Source organism: Pseudorasbora parva, chromosome 15, assembly GCF_024679245.1.
Source record: "Pseudorasbora parva isolate DD20220531a chromosome 15, ASM2467924v1, whole genome shotgun sequence".
Taxonomy (NCBI): domain Eukaryota; kingdom Metazoa; phylum Chordata; class Actinopteri; order Cypriniformes; family Gobionidae; genus Pseudorasbora; species Pseudorasbora parva.
Genome location: NC_090186.1, coordinates 19,537,650 through 19,558,206, shown reverse-complemented (window position 1 = coordinate 19,558,206; position 20,557 = coordinate 19,537,650). Strand labels below are relative to the sequence as shown.

Genomic DNA, 20,557 nt, shown 5'->3' with positions numbered 1-20,557 from the left:
CACACACACACACACACACACACACACACACACACACACACACACACACACACACACACACACACACACACACGCACAACTGCACTTCCCACATGTACACCTACAAAGAAAAAAAATACGACGATATAATTCAAGTATAAATATGTAAATAACACAAGTCGCTAAGCATATTATATAGTTAGTGTATAACTTGTACCACATAGAGACGTCCTGCTCTAGTCGTTTTTGCTGCTGCTCCTGTTCAACTGCAGCCTCTGGGTCTGATTCCGGATCATAGATGTATGGCTGTATCTGATTAAAAGCCATATTTTTATTTTGAATAACGTTTTTTTCCCGCTGTTAGGGATGACACAGCTTTACGACGCACTCAACACAATAACAGCGGCGCGCACTTGTCATTATTTAGCTCCGCTTACACGATACGCCCCCACCCGCTCGGCTTTTTTCGGAAAGACTCGGAACAGCGCATCTTTCTTATATAATTATAAAAAAAAATAAAGACTTTTCGGAGATATGCAGGATGCAATGCTACTCTATAGGTCCTCAAGATTGACATGACACTGACTGAAACTGAGTGTTTCACCCCCCCTTTAATCCCATCACTTTTTCGTTTCCTCTTATTGCTTTCCTCCAACAAAACCTTTTCTTTCTTATTTGTCTCTGCTGCTTCGGACATGACTATATTATCCGACAAACAAAGTTGGGCTCGCACGTCCGAATTTAAGGAAGTGTGGGTGTTGGTGGAAGTGACGTATATGCCGTAAAGCAGTCGAATTTTGTAGTTCTTTTTGTTCTCGGGTTACTACCTGAAACCCGAAGTTTAAAAGTACGATTAAAAACGATACAGACCCCATCAAGCTATGGCAGACGTGTCATTCAACCTATTGTAAGTCGATATATAATCACAAGAGTCTTGAAAATATATTATGAAGGTTGAAAAGTTACCTAGTGCTGCTTTAACACCATCTTTAGCAACAGGACAAAGGGGATACCAAATTAATTAATTAATTGAACATTTATTTCAACAACAAAGTTAACAAAGGCAACAGATTTAAAACACGATAGAAAAAACACTTAACAGTTTATAACAAAAACAACACACAAACTGACCACGTAAAATGAATAGTTCACCCAAAAATGAAAATGTTGACATAATTTACTCACCCTCACGTTGTTCCAGACCTGTATGAGTTTCTTTCTTCTGTTGAACACAAAAGAAGATATTTTGAAGAATGTTGGTATCCAGACAGTATCAAAATATCTTATTTTGTGTTCAACAAAAGAAAGAAACTCATACAGGTCTGGAACAAGTTGAAGGTGAGTATAAAGCGATGACAAAATTTCCATTTTTGGGTGATTATATATATATTTATTTATTATTATTAAGACAGAGTATGAATCAATTTAAACCATTATTGAAACAAAACGGCCCTAAATTGGCCAACAGTAAATTGTGCAAAGATTTCACTCCCAACAGAGCATGATGCATTACCATCACAGTTTGCCTTTATCAGAACCTGTAGTGCATGTTAAAACCGCATGCATACATTACGAATGACATCACTGCCTGGAGCATGACAAAAACAAACCGCAGCGTCCTGCAGGTATGTGCTTGGGCCTATAAGTGAACTGGGCCAATAAGTGAACCACGCCAAAAGTAACATCTGCGTGTTCTAGGTGTAACATGAGTAGCGTGACCTCGTCATCAGGCATTGTTTCTTTCTAAGGTGGGTCGCTGAATTTGAATCACACCAATACATTGTGACTATTATTATATCAAGAGGTGTTAGCCTGCACACCTTAATATTCACATCTGGGTGGGGTTATTTTTTGAATGTGTGCACTCCTCTAAGGCACAAAGCATATGTGAAATTATTATGCAGAAGGTGGAACAAGCTCCGCCCCCACTCATGGGACAACCTGACAGAGCTGTTATTGATGACACCGGAATGAAAGCGACCTTGCAAAGCCTGATCCGGCAGAAAAGCTAAGCACATCTAAATCCCACAGCGGACAGCCGACACGTGCGAAATTCAGTACCGCTGAATAGACATGAACCGCGGACATCAACCCACAAAAGCACAGTGACGTCTCTTTAGGCCACTAACTGTCAATCAGTGCTGACCGTGCCCAACATTCTTCCCATGATGTAAAAAATGCTCTCTTTTTACAAAAATGAGGTAGAATAAGTCTTGGAGCAGTAGAATAATTAAAGTAATATGAAAGGAAATGTGGCACGTTTTGTGGGTTATTGTACTGCTAACAACTTCAACATTAATTTTAAGAACTGTGACTTACATAATTATTGCATTTAGAGCTATACCTGAGTTTTGAGAAAAGTAATACCATAGAAAACATTTCTCTCTGAGCTTTAGTAAAGCCCTATTGCCTGTACTTCATGTTTTTAAAGATTACAACAGACATGAATCTAAATGTTCATTAACTGTAGACTCAGGTACTTCGATGTAGCACACAGGGCAGTGGACGGTGATTTGGACTGGAGGATTGTTTGCTTGCGGTTTCCAGATTACAGGTAGAACTTCGTCTTCGTCCTCGTCCTCCTCTCCCTGCTGCGCTGTGAACGTGGCGAACTCACCGACTGTCCGCTTGAAGTAATCAAAGATATGTTCAGAGTTATGCTCTTCCCATGATCTTTTCTTGGCTCCTGAAGGCGTAGTCCCTGATGTCCGGGGGCTGCCAATGTTTCTGGGGCTCGGAAAGCCGGATTCAGGTTTTACGGAGCCTCCAAAGTGCTTGGAACCGGACCCTGAAGTAGTTGAAGTACTCTGGGGACTGCCGGTGTTTCGGAATCCTGAGCTTAAAGCATCGGACCCTACTTTTTGGTTACTTCCGGAGAACTTAGAAACGTAACCTGGTGTGCTAGTTGCAGGCTTTTGGGGGCTTCCGAAAGCTTTCGACTTTGAATCTAGGAATTCCGTTTTAGCACTGCTTCCAAAATATTTGGAGAGCTGTGACTCTGCAGAGCCAGGCTTTGGCCCTGTGGTGGTGGATGAATGAAGGTTGTTGATCAGGCTTGTTTTCCCAGAAGGTTTTGTGTCTAAGGCACTAGGGGTTGCTGTCACAGTATCCATGACAGGCTTGGAGGAACCGGCAGCACTGGTTGCTCTCTCTGGAGATTTGAGGACTATGGCCTGGAAGAGATCTTGCACTGACCTCTGCTTGCCTCTCAAGTCTTTAACTTTGGAAATTCTCACAGGTGAGCCGTTGATGTTGATAAAAGCACTAGTGTTGCCAACAGACTTTTTTTTACCTGAGCTGACTCTTTTGTGCAAGTTTGATTCAATGGACGGTAGTCTCGGAAGGAGTGGAGAGTCACTGGGAGAGACCAGAGGGTCGGGTTGTGCTTTAGGAGGACTCTGACTCTGCTTGTTTGTGGAAGTTCCAAGAATAAACCCTCTCCCACTGAATGGAATGATATTTCGGATGTCTTGTGAGCCAGTGCCTGCAACACAATAGTATACATATAATTTGACTGTCCAGAAAAGCGTACAGTGTAGCACTATCAAAACAATAGTCAAATGTTTGTTCAAGCAGCCATGACATTGCAATTTACACTTCGAATTAGGTATTCTGGTATAAGGCATTAAGCAAGTGTATGTTAAGTTCCCAGGTAGGGTTGGGCGATGTCTACCAAATTGGCATCAGACGATGTCTACAGTGAAACATTGCGATGGACGATTACATCGGGGTAAGGGTGTGCCATATCACACCGTCCACAATAACACCGGTATACATTTTTACATGATAAAAAAGGGTCATCTCACGATATCGATGATATAGCGAAGCGATCACGTATGGGACATTTATGTTCCATAGCGCGTACAACAACAACGCCTGTCAGAGTAAGAGCAGCATGTCAGCCTCCAGTGACGAGTAAGTATCTAAAAAGGGAGCTACTTCAATAGTATGGAAGTGGTACTTTGGTTACAAGAGGTCAGACCTCCAGCAAAAGGAGGCTTATGCCAAGGTCATTTGCCAACATTTACAACTTAAAGCTGTTATTGATGTTTGAAGCGCAATATTTGACCGGGAGGGTAAAAGTGGTGGATATTTTAGTCAGTTACGGCTCCTTAGATCTAGCATTCTGCTCGCTTTGAATCAGACATGGAGATAAACTAGTGCGTGAGATTATATTTATTTGAATAAATGAATTATAGCATTTGTTTGAATTAATTATCAAGAGATAGATAATCGTACCTGCTTCTGTTCAGCGTCTCTCTTAACAATGAAGATGTGCATTTACTACTTAAAATTAGTGATGTAGCCCCATTGTTGCTGAGAAATATAATGTAGTGATCCGGTAGAAAAAACTATTTTATGACTAAATGTTGCAGGGCAGTGTTGCCAAGTTTCTGTGCTCATCAATGTTTGTGTGTGTGCGCAGCGCGATCTACACGTTCTGCATGCGAGTGTGTGAGCAATAAAAACAGCGCATTAATATAGAATGGTAATTCAACTGACTTTGAACTACCTGCTGTGAGTTAACCCTTTCCCAGCCAAACACAGAATTTTCTGTTATTTGTGAGAAAACGCTTCCAGGCCAAATGCTAGGGGGCACTATTGTACATCTTCTGAATGAGTACTGAATCTCCTGATCAAAACACACGAGTAAGACGCAGTAAAACAAGCGATCGTATGTAATCATATGCATATGAAAAATAACGGGATCATCAACATTAAACATAATTTTTATCAAAACTGCCTAATGTTAATGAATGAAATGTGGACCCAGGACGAGCTACAGGACTGTGCAAGCATTAGGGGTGTTGATCTGAGGGACTCGATCTACTCTATCTGTGTTTTATCAATACTCTGAATCTGATCTTGGAAACAGTATTTCACAAAAACTTGATTTTCTCAGCTTTTTGTTCAAAATGTTGCTTTTTTATGAAACTTGCCCATATTCAACTGTTGATAAAAAAGGAATGCAAGCTACAATAATCTTTTTTATTTTTAAAAGAAGAGGGTCAGCTCTTTCTGTTGATATATTGCATGCTCAGATATTCATAAAACAAAATATTCTATGGGCTATTAAAGCCCATCAACTTTTATTTTTAAACGCTGGCGGAGAAAGAGTTAAACGATTTTATTGCACACCTTCCAGCCATTTAGACTTGTGTTTTCCAACAGACCATGGCATAAATTACTTTAGTTTTTGTTATACTAAAATGTTAAGGAGTTGTTATACTTTTACTTAAGATTTCTGGTGAAAACACTACCAACTTGTACCAAGGCTACTTTTTTACTTTGCTTACACTTGACTTCTGCTGTGTGACTGTGTCACCACTATTATTGCACTATATAATGCTGCTGCTGCCACCTTATGACAATACATTTACACTTCAAATTAGGTATTCTGTCATCAATGACAGTAGGTCATTGGAGAAGGGCCTTCATTTTGTTTGTTTATTGTTTAGTCACCAGACTGATATACTTTATTATATATATATATATATATATATATATATATATATATATATATATATATATATATATATATATAAAACACCTAATTGAACAATATCTTTGTAAAATGGCACAGCTTTTTAATTTTTTTATCTTTTTACATCAGTCAATCAATCATTAGACTATGTTATGAGATTATGATAACCAAGCACTATGATTATCTTAGAAAAGAACTTTATAAATTACTAAGAACTTTAGTAATTAGAACTAAATTTGTTGGTAACCATGTATGAATGCATATTTTTCATTTAACTGAACTTTGGACTGGTGGTGGTGCTTAAGATATTGTTGGTGTTTCTGTAAAAAAAATAGATAATAGCAATATAATAATAAGATAATAATACTAATTCTACTACTAATAACAATATACAATGCACTGAGGATTTAGGGGGGTGGGATGTGTTTGAGCACTACGCTCCGTTAATATGGTGCGTATCTGGAGAAAAAGATAACGTGCATGGGGCTGAAAAGGCTTGAATGAAGCGCGTTTGGCTTTAAATAAAATTACTAGATGATATAGTGCTGAAATATCATAAACACAAATGATCCTGAGTGCTTGTTTTGTGATCCACACTGCTTTTTTGTCACTCTGCTCACTTCAACTAGAAACAGGAAAATGGTGCTACAGTTCTGTCCCGCTGTCCGGATGGAAACATGCGTGGGTCCGCATGTGGACCAAGGTCCGCCATTTGAATATCATTGGTTTGGTTTGTGTAAAACAACAAGTCGCCTATAGTTTGTTTGGCGTTTTTTGCACAATACAATCTTTAGTGTACAATGTGTTCATTAAACTGTTTTGAATTTAATTTGTATTGTGATTGAGAATAACTTTCTTTTGCGGGAGGGGACAAGGAAAATCACAATCTATCGGGCCAACCCAACTCCCGGGTAGATCAGTATGTTACCATTCAAATGTGCAAATCTAACCTTCCTACCACACAAAGAGATTCATTGAGATTGAATCTCTTCACATATCGCCCCACCATTTCCGTCTCGTACATATTTATCAACAAAAAGGTCATTATATTCTTGTTATAATTTGTCATCACAAACATTTTTATCAGTGAATTATTTATCAAAGAAATTAACAGTCGGTGCATAAGCCTTTCAAAGTACACTCCTTTGAATATGAGCGTGGATAGATGCGGTTATGGACACTATCTAGTGGACGGTTCTTTCCAAGTGCTCAAATCAGAGAAAGATGAGATACAGTGACGTAAGACCTATAGCTCTGTGGTGGCTCTCTAGCCTGTGGAAAGCCAAACCGGTTCTTAAAGGCTCTCAAGTCGAACCAACTTAGAACTGACACTAGCTCTTAACTAGCACCCGGGTTATTCTGGTGGATACGGGGTAAATGTGGTCAAAGCGAATAGATCACCTGTTGTGCTGCTGGAAGGCTTTGAATTCTTGGAAATCCCATTGGAAGGATTCTTGTCTTTCTTTTTGTCGCTTTTGTTTGTTTTCCCATAGTTTTCTGGCTCTTTGATTTTGGTGTACGTTCCACCGCAGGTCCTATGGTGCTCAGCCCACCAGGGGTCTCTGGCCGAGGGAGGTCTGTTCATCGCACGTTTTACGTATCCGAAGAATGGTCGGCGATTCTGACAGGGTCCGTCACAGCGCCACCAGTGCTGCCTGTACACGTCGACCTCATCGTGAAACGAGTGATATACCTGTGAAAAGAGATGCAAGTCATAATGTCATAAATGCAATGTCATGATGCTTAGTACAGGTCTGCATTCCCGCAGTTCTCCCTTGGGAATCGATCAGCTTTCTTGCGGCGAGGAATACATTTCTGAATCAAAGATGGTGGCGGTCAGTATCCCTGGTGTACTTAGAATGGGAGCGGATGGTCTGATAATAGCCTGACCGCTCCCGGCACCCATTGACATTCATACAGTTTCCTGCCACGAGCTACCTGGCAATAAACACTCATCTAAAGGATTATTAGGAACACCATACTAATACTGTGTTTGACCCCCTTTCGCCTTTAGAACTGACTTAATCCTACGTGGCATTGATTCAACAAGGTGCTGAAAGCATTCATTAGAAATGTTGGCCCATATTGTAGGATAGCATCTTTTAGTTGATGGAGATTTGTGGGATGCACATCCAGGGCACGAAGCTCTCGTTCCACCACATCCCAAAGATGCTCTATTGGGTTGAGATCTGGTGACTGTGGGGGCCATTTTAGTACAGTGAACTCATTGTTGTGTTCAAGAAAACCAATTTGAAATGATTCAAGCTTTGTGACATGGTGCATTATTCTGCTGGAAGTAGCCATCAGAGGATGGGTACATGGTGGTCATAAAGGGATGGACATGATTAGAAACAATGCTCAGGTAGGCCGTGGCATTTAAACGATGCCCAATTCGGACTAAGGGGCGTAAAGTGTGCCAAGAAAACATCCCCCACACCATTACACCACCACCACCAGCCTGCACAGTGGTAACAAGGCATGATGGATCCATGCTCTCATTCTGTTTACGCCAAATTCTGACTCTACCATCTGAATATCTCAACAGAAATCGAGACTCATCAGACCAGGAAACATTTTTCCAGTCTTCAACTGTCCAATTTTAGTGAGCTTGTGCAAATTGTAGCCTCTTTTCAAATCGAATGTTACTGAATGACATGTGGAGCCAGGACGAGCTACATGACTGTGAAGCATTAGGGGTGTTGGACTCGATCTACTCCATCTGTGTTTGATCATCGCTCTGAATCTGATCTGGATACAGTCTTTCATAAAAACTTGATTTTCTTTTTTGTTCAAAATGTTGCTTTTTTTAATGAAACTGACCCATATTCAAGTGTTGATAAAAAAAGGAATGTATGAAGCTAGATTGGTCAGCATGAGGGTCAGCTCCTTCTTTTCATATATTGCATGCTCAGATATTCATAAAACAAAATATTTAATGGGCTATTACATTTTTGTGACCATGGTCAAAAACACTTGCGGTGGCTGACAACTTTTTTTTTTTTTACATGACGGGGAAAGAGTTAATAATCTAATCCTAATATTAAAAATGTGTCTTACAGTGATGTTGGTGCCGCTTGCTTGGTTGATTCTGTTCATGTGTTTGCAGAACTCTGGTCCGTGACCATCTCTATCTCTGTTGTTTTGAGTCACAAAGAGAAGAGCGTGGATCATCTCATGAAGAAGAGTCTGTAGAAAGAAACAGTAACATTAAAATCAAGCTGCAACTTTTCATGTAATACATTTAGGGCACTTCATCTTAAATTTATATGGTGGAACAAGCTATTAGATTAATGAAACAAACCTTATTCTCTTTAGAATAGTTGTTGAAACGATCTGTCATTTTCAAGAAAAATAATTAAATGTATATACTTTTTAACCACGAATGCTCTACTTCAGTGTTGTGATTCTTCACGGCGTGTGGCATCATTACGTCAGAAAGGTTGTGGCTGTGACGTATGTGGAAGTACCGACCTGCTGTTAAAATGAACGTGAAAAGACTAAATCAAATGGCCTTTACAAAAATAATGGTAAAACAACAATGTCGGACGATTTTGAAGTAGGTGGAGAGTGAGACCAACGTGACCTTTCCAATGTGATGATGTCATACGCCGTGAAAAAAACCCACAACACTGAAGTCGAGCATTCGGGGTTAAAAAGTATATATATTTGTATATTTTCTTGAAAATGACAGATCGTTTCACTAGATAAGACCCTATTCCTCGGCTGGGATCATGCAGAACCTCTGAAGCCCTTCGAAGCGCTTTGAAACTGCATTGATTTGGACCTTCAATGTTGGTTGCCATTGAAATACATTATATGGAGAAATATCCTGGAATGTTTTTCTCAAAAAACTTACATTTCTTTTTGACTGAAGAAAAAAAGACATGACATTGGGGGTGAGTAAAAAATAATAATTTTAAAGTGAACTAATCCTTTAATGTCAATTAATTTCCAAGATGTGCTAGAGTTGACTTTACAAAGTGTTGTGATTTTATTTCCCTCAGGAGGTGCATCAATGTTTGATACAGATCTTATATTGAGATTGCAAGAGTTGAGCACTCTGTAAAGCACTCTCGGAAGGAGGTCTGCCGGAAAGCTAGATGTTTTACTTGATAATGTTTTAAAGTGGTGGTTCCGTGTTTTTTTTCTAGGCTTGGTTGTGTTTATGGGGTGCAGTATAACATGTCTTAATAATTCCTTTTTTTATGCCGTATTTTTCTTATATTTTACCTTTATTCCACACTGCTGTGTCCACTGTCCTTTGAACGGCTCGTTTGCTTCCTGCTTCAATAAAGCCCATCCCTCCGAAAAGCGCAATGGTCTTAGATTGGTTAGATGGCCAAATGTAGTTTCATGTATTTTTATTGGCTGAAGTGCCAAGCACAGGCCACGCCCCTTACCATTACGGGCAGAAGTCATAGTGTTTATAACAATAGCAAGGGTTTATGATGTCACCAACCCGTGAAGAAGCTTGTTGTTTTCCAAACCGGCCGTTTTTTGTAGGCAATAAACTGCCATAACTTTAAAAGACGATATCTCAGTTTGCATTGAACTTTCAGCGCTGTAACTTTGCAGATACTGTTTATGCTCAAGCAGCAACATTACACACTAACTAAAGTTTTTAAAAAAAGTGAAATCGCATGCAACCATGCTCCTTTAAATATGAATATTTTTCTTACACAAACTTCAGAAGGCCTTTATTATCCCCTCAGAGCCATGTGTATTACTTTTATAATGGATGGAAGCACTTTTTTGGACTTTTTTTATATTAACCTACTATGATTTTATATTTCTCTGAAAGAAAAATGTCATAGAATGAATTGAGGGTGAGTAAATTATGGGATTATGTTCTTTTTGGGTGAAGTGAACCACTTTTAAGTAATTTCACTTTTTAAGTAATTTTACTTTTTTACTTTTAAGTAATTTTCATTTTCACTTTAAAAATGAAAAAAATCACATTTAACCAACCTGTACAAGATCTTTACGGGGTCTGAGCTTCAGTAGTGGTTCACTGAGGCGAATGGAACACAAGCCTCCTCTTCCCTCATAAGAGCAAACACCAGCACATCTGAGAGTCAAACATTAGCCAGTAGTTAACACAATTCAAACTCATCCATCCATTTTTATGCATTCTTATTTCAATATATATATATATATATATATATATATATATATATATATATATATATATATATATATATATATATATATATATATATAATGTTTGTTTTTGTCTGTCTGTCTTTTAGAAAGTCTGTCTATCTCTGTCTATCTAACGTAACTGTCAGTCCTGTCTTTCCAGCTGTCTCTCTATATCTGTCAACTGGTCTGTTTTTTGTATCTATCTATCTATCTATCTATCTATCTATCTATCTATCTATCTATCTATCTATCTATCTATCTATCAGTTTTATTAAGCATCTGACAGAATCATGAGTCATGACCGTTGTGTTTGTGACTGTTACAGTTTCATCCTATGTGTGTCTATCTATCTATATACCTCTCTGTCTATCTTTCTATCAGTTTTATTAAGCATCTGACAGAATCCTGTCCGTTGCGTTTGTGATTCTTACAGTGTCATCCGCGGACTCCACTTCACCTCCACACCGCTGAGTTTCCCCCAGAAGAACTTGTCATTAAACTGCAGGAACATGGCTCTTGCGTCCGGATTGGGGTCCAGCGTCTCCCACGACTCATCCACGATGGACAGCGGTCTCTCTGGTCTGGGCTGAGAGTAGGGAATCACATCCATCAGCCCAGAGGAGTCAATCTTACGCTTTTTACTAGACGGATAGTCTTCATCACTCCATCTATCAGCCGATGTCTCCTGATCAAACTGCTCTTGTAAACGAAGAGCGAGTAAAAAGTCTTCATCCTCCATCTTATGTCTGCTTTAGTAAGAACAGATCAACCAGATGACACCAACCAGCACAAAACCTCAACATAAAAACATTAATCACGACCAATGAAACTCCCGCCTTACAGTTCGGGCTAATCGTAGGATTTCGTGGGTGTGATGGTAATGATTGAGGTCTCAAATCTTTTTTTGAAAATATACAGTCAGCCTTGACAGTGTCAGGGCATTTCCACCAGAGAATAATTGTTGGCCAATCATAAAGTCACACGGTGTGGGGGAATGCTGGGATTTAAAAAAAAATAAGATTACGTTATAAGCATGGACAGCACAACATTGGTGATATTACAACAAGCAATATACAAACAGGTAAAATAGAGTTAGAAAATAAAAATAAAAAATAAAATAAATGAATGCCGGGTTACGTTATTCTTATTGAAAATGTTGACCATTAAAATTGTTGCACGGAGTTGATATAGCTGCATTATATATATTGTTGTTGTTATATATATATATATATATATATATATATATATATATATATATATATATATATATATATATATATATATATATATATATATATATATATATATATATATATATAAACAACAACAGTAGTAGAATTAATAATTTGATATTTAATTATTCACTCTGCTATTGAAAGTTGGAGTCTTCTGCAAATATTTTTTCCCTTGTTCAACAAGGTGGTTTCATCTAGAATAATTTAAACATTTTACTCTGAACACTTCCTACAAAGGAGCTCGATCGTGCTTGTTTTACTCAAATGGGCATAATAGCATATTTAAAAAATATGAATATACTTTATATTTGTGAGTTATGTTTTAAAAAAAAGTGTATGAATGAACATATGCATGGTGAATATGTGTTATTTAATCAAACTATTTATTTGTTTATTATAGGCTTATTACCATGCATGGACAACAACAAAACACCTGCCACACACCGAATGCAAGCAAAAACGTGTTACTAGAAGCACATGTTATTATTATTAAATTATTTAAACATATTATACGTGAGTGAATCTTTGTTGTTGTGTATTTTGAAACGTTCGCTCTTCACGTGATATGACTGACGTCACGGGGAGTTGCCGCACGTTTCCTGTTGAGGAAGCAGTCTCTCTGCAGCTGCACTGTAATGACGGACTGATTTTTACACAATTGTATCAATATTTGTGTTTCTTTTATACATTTTCTTTCACCGTAACATCCAAAAAATGGCAGACACCGGAAATCGTTTGCGTAAATTGCTGGAATCCCCTAATTTCGATCCTCAGTCGTACGTTAAGCAGCTCTCGCAGCAGTCGGACGGTGACAGAGATTTACAAGAACACCGTCAGAAAATACAAACACTCGCCGACGAAACCGCACAAAATCTGAAGAAAAATGTTTATAAAAACTACAGACAGTTTATTGAGACAGCTAAGGAGATTTCTTACCTGGAAAGTGAGATGTATCAGCTCAGTCACATTCTCACTGAGCAGAAGAGCATAATGGAGAGCATTACACAGTCTCTCCTGTCCACAGATAAAGATGAAACGGCCAAAGAGATGCTAACAGCCTTCCCAAAGGAAACAGAAGAGGTCAAACAAAGAACCCTAACCACACTTTTGGAAAAAGTGGAGGGATGCAAGAACATCATGGAAACCCCAGGCAGATATCTGGTCTACAATGGTGATCTTTTAGAGTATGACGCAGACAACATGTCACAGATCCAAAAGGTCCATGCATTTCTGATGAACGATTGCCTGCTAATTGCAACCTGGTTGGCAAACAGACGTGGAGCTGTGAAATACAAGTACAGTGCATTGTATGATCTGGAAAGCTTTGCGGTTGTGAACGTAAAAGACAACCCTCCAATCAAAGATATGTTCAAAATCCTCATGTTCCCAGATAGCCGCATCTTCAAAGCTGAGAACAGCAAGATCAAGAAAGAGTGGCTTGAGATCCTGGAGGAAACAAAGAAAAACAAAGTGGCAAAAGACAAGCACACAAAGGAAGAAGAGGTGCCAACGTCGCCAGTCAGGCAGGAAGTCTCCACAAACCCGTTTGAAGATGACGAACCGCTGGATTCAGAGGAACTGGTGGATCTGAGTCCCGAATGGATCCAGGAGCTTCCAGAAGACCTTGATGTGTGCATCGCTCAGAGAGACTTTGAGGGTGCTGTTGATCTTCTGGACAAACTAAACGAATATCTGAAGGAGCAACCTGTGAGCCCACGGGTGAAGGAGCTCAGGGGGAAGGTGGATGAGCGCGTTCGACAGCTGACGGAGGTTCTGGTGTTTGAACTCTCGCCAGATCGCTCTCTGCGCGGAGGTCCTAAAGCCACACGGCGGGCCGTATCCCAGCTCATTCGGCTGGGCCAGTCCACCAAGGCCTGTGAGCTCTTTTTGAAAAACAGAGCAGCAGCCGTGCAAACCGCCATCCGACAGCTTCGCATCGAAGGAGCCACGCTGCTTTACATCCAAAAGCTCTGTAACATCTTCTTCACAAGCCTACTGGAAACCGCCAGGGAGTTTGAGACAGACTTTGCTGGCAACACCGGCTGCTACTCTGCTTTTGTGGTTTGGTCTCGTTCGGTGATGAAGATGTTCGTAGATGCCTTCAGCAAGCAGGTGTTTGACAGCAAAGAGAGCTTGTCCACCGCTGCAGAATGCGTGAAATTTGCAAGCGAGCACTGCAAGCAGCTGAGCGAGATTGGCTTGGATCTGACCTTCATTTTACAGTCCTTGCTTGTGAAAGACATCAGGGCGGCGCTACTAAGCCAGAAAGACGTCATTATAGAAGCAACGAAGCATCGTAACTCTGAGGAGATGTGGCGTAGGATGAACCTGATGACTCCCGAAGCTCTGGCCAAACTCAAGGACGAAATGCGGAGCTGCGGGATAGGCAGTTTTGATCAGTATACGGGAGAAGACTGCTGGGTCAACCTGAGCTACACCATCGTGGCCTTCACCAAGCAGATGATGGCCTTCCTGGAGGAAGGACTGAAGCTATACTTCCCAGAGCTGCACATGGTGTTTCTGGAGAGCCTGCGGGAGATCATACTGGTTGCGGTGCAGCATGTGGACTACAGCCTGCGCTGCGAACAGGAGACGGAGAAAAAGTCCTTCATTCTGCAGAACGCCTCGTTCCTGCATGAGACGGTGCTTCCTGTTGTGGAGAGGAGGTTTGAGGAGGGAGTGGGGAAACCAGCCAAACAGCTCCAGGATCTGAGGAAGAGCTCTCGACCAGTCAGAGTCAACCCCGACAGCACCGTGTCCTTTGTTTAAATGTGAATTAACAAGACTGCTAATGCACTACCACAGAGTTCTCAAAATCTCAATGCATTTCACGAAGTACACTCGTATGACTCATTTTTTTGTGTGATGCACCCTCAACTCACTGAAGGGCTCACTGGTAATAAAAATTCTGTCATTATTTACTTGCCTTCTTGTCAAACCCTAATGTTGTTGTACATGGAACACAAAAATCTTAAACTTTTCAAATGGGTCTCAAGCTTCAAAAAATTACAAAAAAACGTTGACCATTTTTTTTCCATGTAGTTTTAAAACAACAGCATGGTTTGAAATAAAATGAGGGAAGATAATGAGTAAATAATGACAGAATCAAATCACAAATAGCAACTATATAACACTTTTGTTTTATAATTGTATTAATTTATCATTTTTGGTTCTTTGATAATTTATAATAAACTGTATAATTAATTAATATTGCCCTACATGTTGAAATATAAAATTACACTCCTTTTACTGTTCTTTTTTTTTTTTTTTACTGCAATTATAAATTAGTAAAGACATTGTTTTGCTTAATGCAAAGTGCATTAAACTTGCTTAAAGTGATAGTTCACCCCCCAAAAATTAAATACATTTCTGTCATCATTTACTCATCCTCATGTTGTTGTTCCAAACATGTATGAGTTTCTTCGGTTGAACACAAAAGAAGATATTTTGAAGAATGTTGTTTAACCAAACAGTTGTGGGGCAAAATAGACTTTTTATAGTATTTTGTTCCATACTATGAAAGTTAATGGTGCCCCACAACCATTTGGTTACCGATATTCTTCTCCAATTTCTTCTTTTGTGTCCAACCGAAGAAAGAAACTCATTCAGGTTTCATTTTTTTTAGGTGAACTATCCCTTTAACATGAATATGTTGTATTGGTGTGCTCCAGATGTCTCAGCTTTAAATGTAGTGACCCCTGGTGTACAGGGAATTGTTCAATAAAAGGAAGGCTCGGTTAAAAATCCCAAAGCCACAGTCTTGACAACAACCCAGAGTTATTAAAAATATTCCCCTTTCATCTGTTTCTCTTTCATGCTTGCTGTTTCTGTTCTCTGTCAGACTGCCTCCTTGATCATATATTCACAAGATCTTTTTGTATTATGTTTTTGTTGTGTTTTCTTTTAAACCCTCTTGATGCAGACAGAATGATAATATGAGGAAAAGATTGGATGTTCATGAGACTTCGATGGATTTAATACAAAAACTTTAATGAATCAATAAAGTCTAACTTCATTATTCGATACTGTCTGGTTTGCACTGACACACATAAAACTTGAACGCTGGTTTTCCAGCATTTTAGTCATGCATCACCCTCTGGGTTATGACAGGAGTTCATTTTTCTCTTGGCAGACCCCAGGCATAATCTCCCGGATCAGTCTCACGCCTCTGAACAACATGACAGGCATGTGTGAAAGAACAATGGTGTCTGCCATTCCTGCCCTGATTGTCAAACCAAATATGTACTGGTCTACTATTAGATTAGATTAGACTGGACATTTGTTCATTGAAAATTATTTGTTGATTATATTGATTTTCTATCCTTTTAATTTTCACACACACACACACACACACACACACACACACACACACACACATGTCGTGTTTCCATGTTTTATGGGGACTTTCCATAGGCGTAATGGATTTCATACTGTACAAACTGTACATCCTATCCCCTTACACTGCCCCTGCCCCTAAACCTACCCATCACAGGAAACATTCTGCATTTTTACTTTCTCAAAAAAAACTCCTTCTGTGCTATTTATAAGATGTTTTCCTCATGGGGACCTAAAAATGTCCCCACAAGGACAAGGATTTCGGATATTGCCATCTTTGTGGGGACATTTTGTCCCCATAACGTAGGGATTACCAGGCCACACACACACTTTTGCCACCCTTTACACAACAGACTGAACAAAATTAAGCATTGATCTGTAATGGTTGGCCTAAATTTATATTATCTTGTACTTAAATTTAACATCTTATTGGATGATTGTAATCTATGACATACATTCTATCAAATTTATCAGATATTAAGATTAATTTGTTCTGACAGTTTAACTCGTCATATTTTATTACCAGTTTCTAAATAATCTGTGATAATGTGAGGAAATGTTTAAGGTGTCTGAATAAATTTAGGTTTGATTGTATATTAGTGCTGTCAAATCGATTAATCGCATCTAACAAAAGTTTGTTTAGGCTACGTGTGTGTATATATATATATTATATATATATAAATTATTATTATTAATATTATTTTCATTAGCAGTCAATCATCAGATGACGTGCGGTAGGATTATGGTGATTCTGCATGATGAAGTGCTTATTAATTCTGTGCTGTAATTAGACTGTGTGGGCAGGATGGACTGTAAGCAGCTCGATGCACGCTGTGATAAATTCCTGGCCCTAATTATTTACGGCCACTTACAGAAATAGTCTACTGGTCAGCCCTCTCTTGGATGCCATCACAATTACAACGCCTGTCCTCCTTTGACGGGGTTGTTTACACACGGGTTTCTTTAAATTGCAAATTAGGCTCTTTTTTTTCAAACCGATGACCCTGGAATACGGGACGATAATACAAATTCTTCTCACCGCATTTAATTAGCGGAATTAAGGGAGTTGTAGTTTTTATAAGCTCAACTCAAGCAGCGGGTATCGGCAGAGCGACTACAACGACCATAATCGTTCTCTCAATGCGCATGCGCGGAGCGGGTAACGGAGCTGTCCGCGTCTGGTAGTGCTGCTCTGATTTCATTGAACGGCTGCGCGTGTGAGTGGGTTTATGGACGCGATGGAGGAAGAACTGAAATGCCCGGTTTGCGGTTCTCTCTTTAAGGAGCCCATTATTTTACCCTGCTCTCATAATGTCTGCCTGGCGTGTGCCCGGAATATCATCGTGCAGACCCCGGAGGGAGAGACCCCTCCACAGAGCCGAAGCTCCGGCACCTCGGACTATGATTATCTGGATATGGACAAGATGAGCATGTACAGCGAGACGGACAGCGGCTACGGCTCATACACGCCGTGCCTGAAGTCTCCCAACGGAGTGCGTGTATTCCCGCCAGCACTGGTCCACCGCCACTGCTCCATCACCTGCCCGCTATGCCACCGCAGCGTGTCTCTGGACGAGAGGGGGCTCCGGGGATTCCAGCGCAACCGACTGCTGGAGGCGATCGTGTCCCGCTATCAGCAGAGCCGCGCTGCCTCCGTCAAATGCCAGCTGTGCGACCGTAATCCGGTGGACGCCACGGTAATGTGCGAGCAGTGCGATGTGTTCTACTGCGCTCCGTGTCAGCAGCGTTGCCACCCTTCCCGCGGACCGCTGGCCAAGCACCGGCTGCTGCCGCCGACTCAAGCGCAGGCGGGGATCGCGCCACCGGTCGGCGCCTCCGCGCGCAAACAGGCGACTTGCGTGGATCACGAATCGGAGAACTACAGCATGTACTGCGCCAGCTGCAAGACCCCCGTATGCTATCAGTGTCTGGAGGAGGGAAAACACGGAAAACATGACGTGAAGCCCCTGGCCGCCATGTGGAAACAACACAAGGTAATCGGCACTGTGGCTATATTGGTAAAACATGGTACCTACTGGCATTCATGCACCGCGGTATGTTACTCCAATTGTACTAGCGAGGGCGTCTTCCAAAAAATGGTACTTGGTTCAGTTGCGAAAAAGTTAAAAAGTACCACACACTTTTAGAAAAAAATATGTTATATTGAACTAAGGATTCGGAACCTCTAAAATGTGCAGTATCAAACTTTTTATTAGAGTCCAATGAAACGAAATCTAATTGTTTGTTGCTACACTCCTAACAGTAACGTGTTTAGATAGCAATAGAAGAACCTTTAGGTTATACCCCCCAAAACTTATTGAACAGTTCTCGAAAGAACCATTTTCCCCCAAACATGTGCAATGGGAAGTTTCTATGGATGGTTCTTCATGGAACCCACAAGAACAATAAAGAAGAGTGTAAGAGAAAAGAGTGTAGGCTACATTGAACCTTTTCAGGTCTTCAAACATAAGCTCATATTTTGGCACAAAACCTTAATAAACATGTTTTTTTTTTCTAGTTTATACAATATCCTAGCATGCAATATGATGAGCATCCATGCTGTATGCCAAAATGCCATTGTATTTCCGCTTGATACTATCTCTAAACCATGGTACTACCACAGTACTTAGGATTTGCTCTTCCCAAAAAGACGATCACACAAAACACTGATCTCAGCTTAGTGTAGTTCAATACATATAGCTGTGATTTTATGCTGACATATGCATATACTTTTTAAATTGCTGCAGGAGATGCTTTACATTTTGCTTTTGACTTCTTAAACATCTTTCAGAACACTAACGCAACCTTAGGTTAGACTGAAACTAAGCTACACACAGCTGTTTTAACACACACACACACACACACACACACACACACATACACACACACACACACACACACACACACACACACACACACACACACACACACACACACACACACACACACACACACACACACATAGTGTTTCCATGTTTTATGGGGACTTTCCATAGGCGTAATGGTTTTTATACTGTACAAACCGTATTTTCTATTTCCTTACACTGCCCCTACCCATAAACCAACCCATCACATGAGACATTTTACATTTTACTTTCTCAAAAAAACTCCTTCTGTATGATTTATAAGATGTTTTCCTCATGGGGACCAAAAAATGTCCCCAAAAGGACAAGGATTTTGGATATTGCCATCTTTGCCCATAACGTTGGGATTACCAGCCCACACATACACATACACACACCCACACACACACACACACACACACACACACACACACACACACACACACACACACACACACACACACACACACACACACACACACACACACACACACACTGTTCACTATGGGATTCTACTCATGCTTGTCTCTGCCCCTTTAGCTCTGCTGTGTGTGTGAGTGTGAGTAGGTCAGTGTAAGTGCCTTATGCTGTTGTACAGTATGTGTGTGCGCTGATGTGCAGAGGCAGGGGGTGGTAGGAAATTGAGGAAAGCTCGTGTGTAGTGGATGGAGAGAATCACAGTGTGTGTGTTGTGTGTGATTGTGTGTGTGTGTGTGTGTGTGTGTGTGTGTGTGTGTGTGTGTGTGTGTTTGTGTGTGTGTGTGTGTGTGTGTGTGTGTGTGTGTGTGTGTGTGTGTGTGTGTGTGTGTGTGTGTGTGTGTTTGTGTGTGCTGTTTTTATTGTAGGCAGAGAGGAACTGTGTGAGTGTGTATGAGTCAGTCTGCATTCTACCATCCCGCTGGGTCTCTTTTTTCTTCTTTCACTTTAATGGATTCAGATGGAGCTGAAAGAACAGATAATTTTACACATATTGCATGAAGCTGCCAGATTGATCAACTAAATTAGAACACACCTTTAGCCGCGAATTTAGACCGAATCTCTCTAATCCCTACGTTGGTGCGCTATGCCGTCTTTAGTGGTGTTTGTGGCATTGTCATTTACAAACCAAACATGGGCTGTGAAATATGAAGATCGGACATATATTTGTTGATTTTAGTGAATAAAACATTAGGTTGAAGATTTAAGTATTGATTCCCATCCATTATGACATTTCAGAAGAGAGAGAGATCTCATCGACTACATGTTTTTTATTGCTGGATTATACACATAAGAACCTGCTATCTGCTGTGCATGAGATACATATGAACAAAGAGAGATAAAGATAAATAATATACACATCAAAATATTATCTGTTAGGTTGAATGGATTTATGTTTTAATCTTAGAGTAAAACATAACACAGGTGATTTTGAGACAGTTTAAATAATAAATAAATGTGAGATATATAGTCACATTGTGATACATAACCACAATTTATTACAAATAATAAAGTCACAATTACAATAAATTAAGTCACATTGTGAGAGATATTAAATCACA

The 20,557-nt window shown here is 40.0% G+C and overlaps 3 protein-coding genes across 4 annotated transcripts in view; 2 read left to right on the top strand and 1 right to left on the bottom strand.

Moving 5' to 3' along the window:
* Positions 1–996: 996 nt before the first annotated feature.
* sprtn (SprT-like N-terminal domain) lies at positions 997–11,616 on the bottom strand. The gene is made up of 5 exons (XM_067417303.1): positions 11,038–11,616; positions 10,433–10,532; positions 8,522–8,650; positions 6,866–7,157; positions 997–3,463 (listed from the first exon to the last, which is right to left on the bottom strand). The coding sequence occupies exons 1-5, from the start codon at positions 11,343–11,345 to the stop codon at positions 2,412–2,414; spliced, it is 1,881 nt and encodes a 626-aa protein (XP_067273404.1). The 5' UTR covers positions 11,346–11,616; the 3' UTR covers positions 997–2,411.
* Positions 11,617–12,425: 809 nt separating this feature from the next.
* On the top strand, positions 12,426–15,864 carry exoc8 (exocyst complex component 8). Its single transcript, XM_067417302.1, has one exon. It carries the CDS (start codon positions 12,556–12,558, stop codon positions 14,608–14,610), a length of 2,055 nt encoding a protein of 684 aa, XP_067273403.1. The 5' UTR covers positions 12,426–12,555; the 3' UTR covers positions 14,611–15,864.
* Positions 15,865–17,041: 1,177 nt separating this feature from the next.
* Positions 17,042–20,557, top strand: part of LOC137041249 (E3 ubiquitin-protein ligase TRIM9) — a 69,208-nt gene continuing 65,692 nt past the window's right edge. The window contains exon 1 of one of the 2 annotated variants that reach the window (XM_067417298.1): positions 17,042–18,170. In XM_067417298.1, the coding sequence (XP_067273399.1) occupies positions 17,406–18,170 (765 nt within the window). In that variant the 5' untranslated portion in view covers positions 17,042–17,405. The remainder of the gene's footprint in view (positions 18,171–20,557) is intronic. The other variant, XM_067417301.1, reaches the window with a different exon arrangement.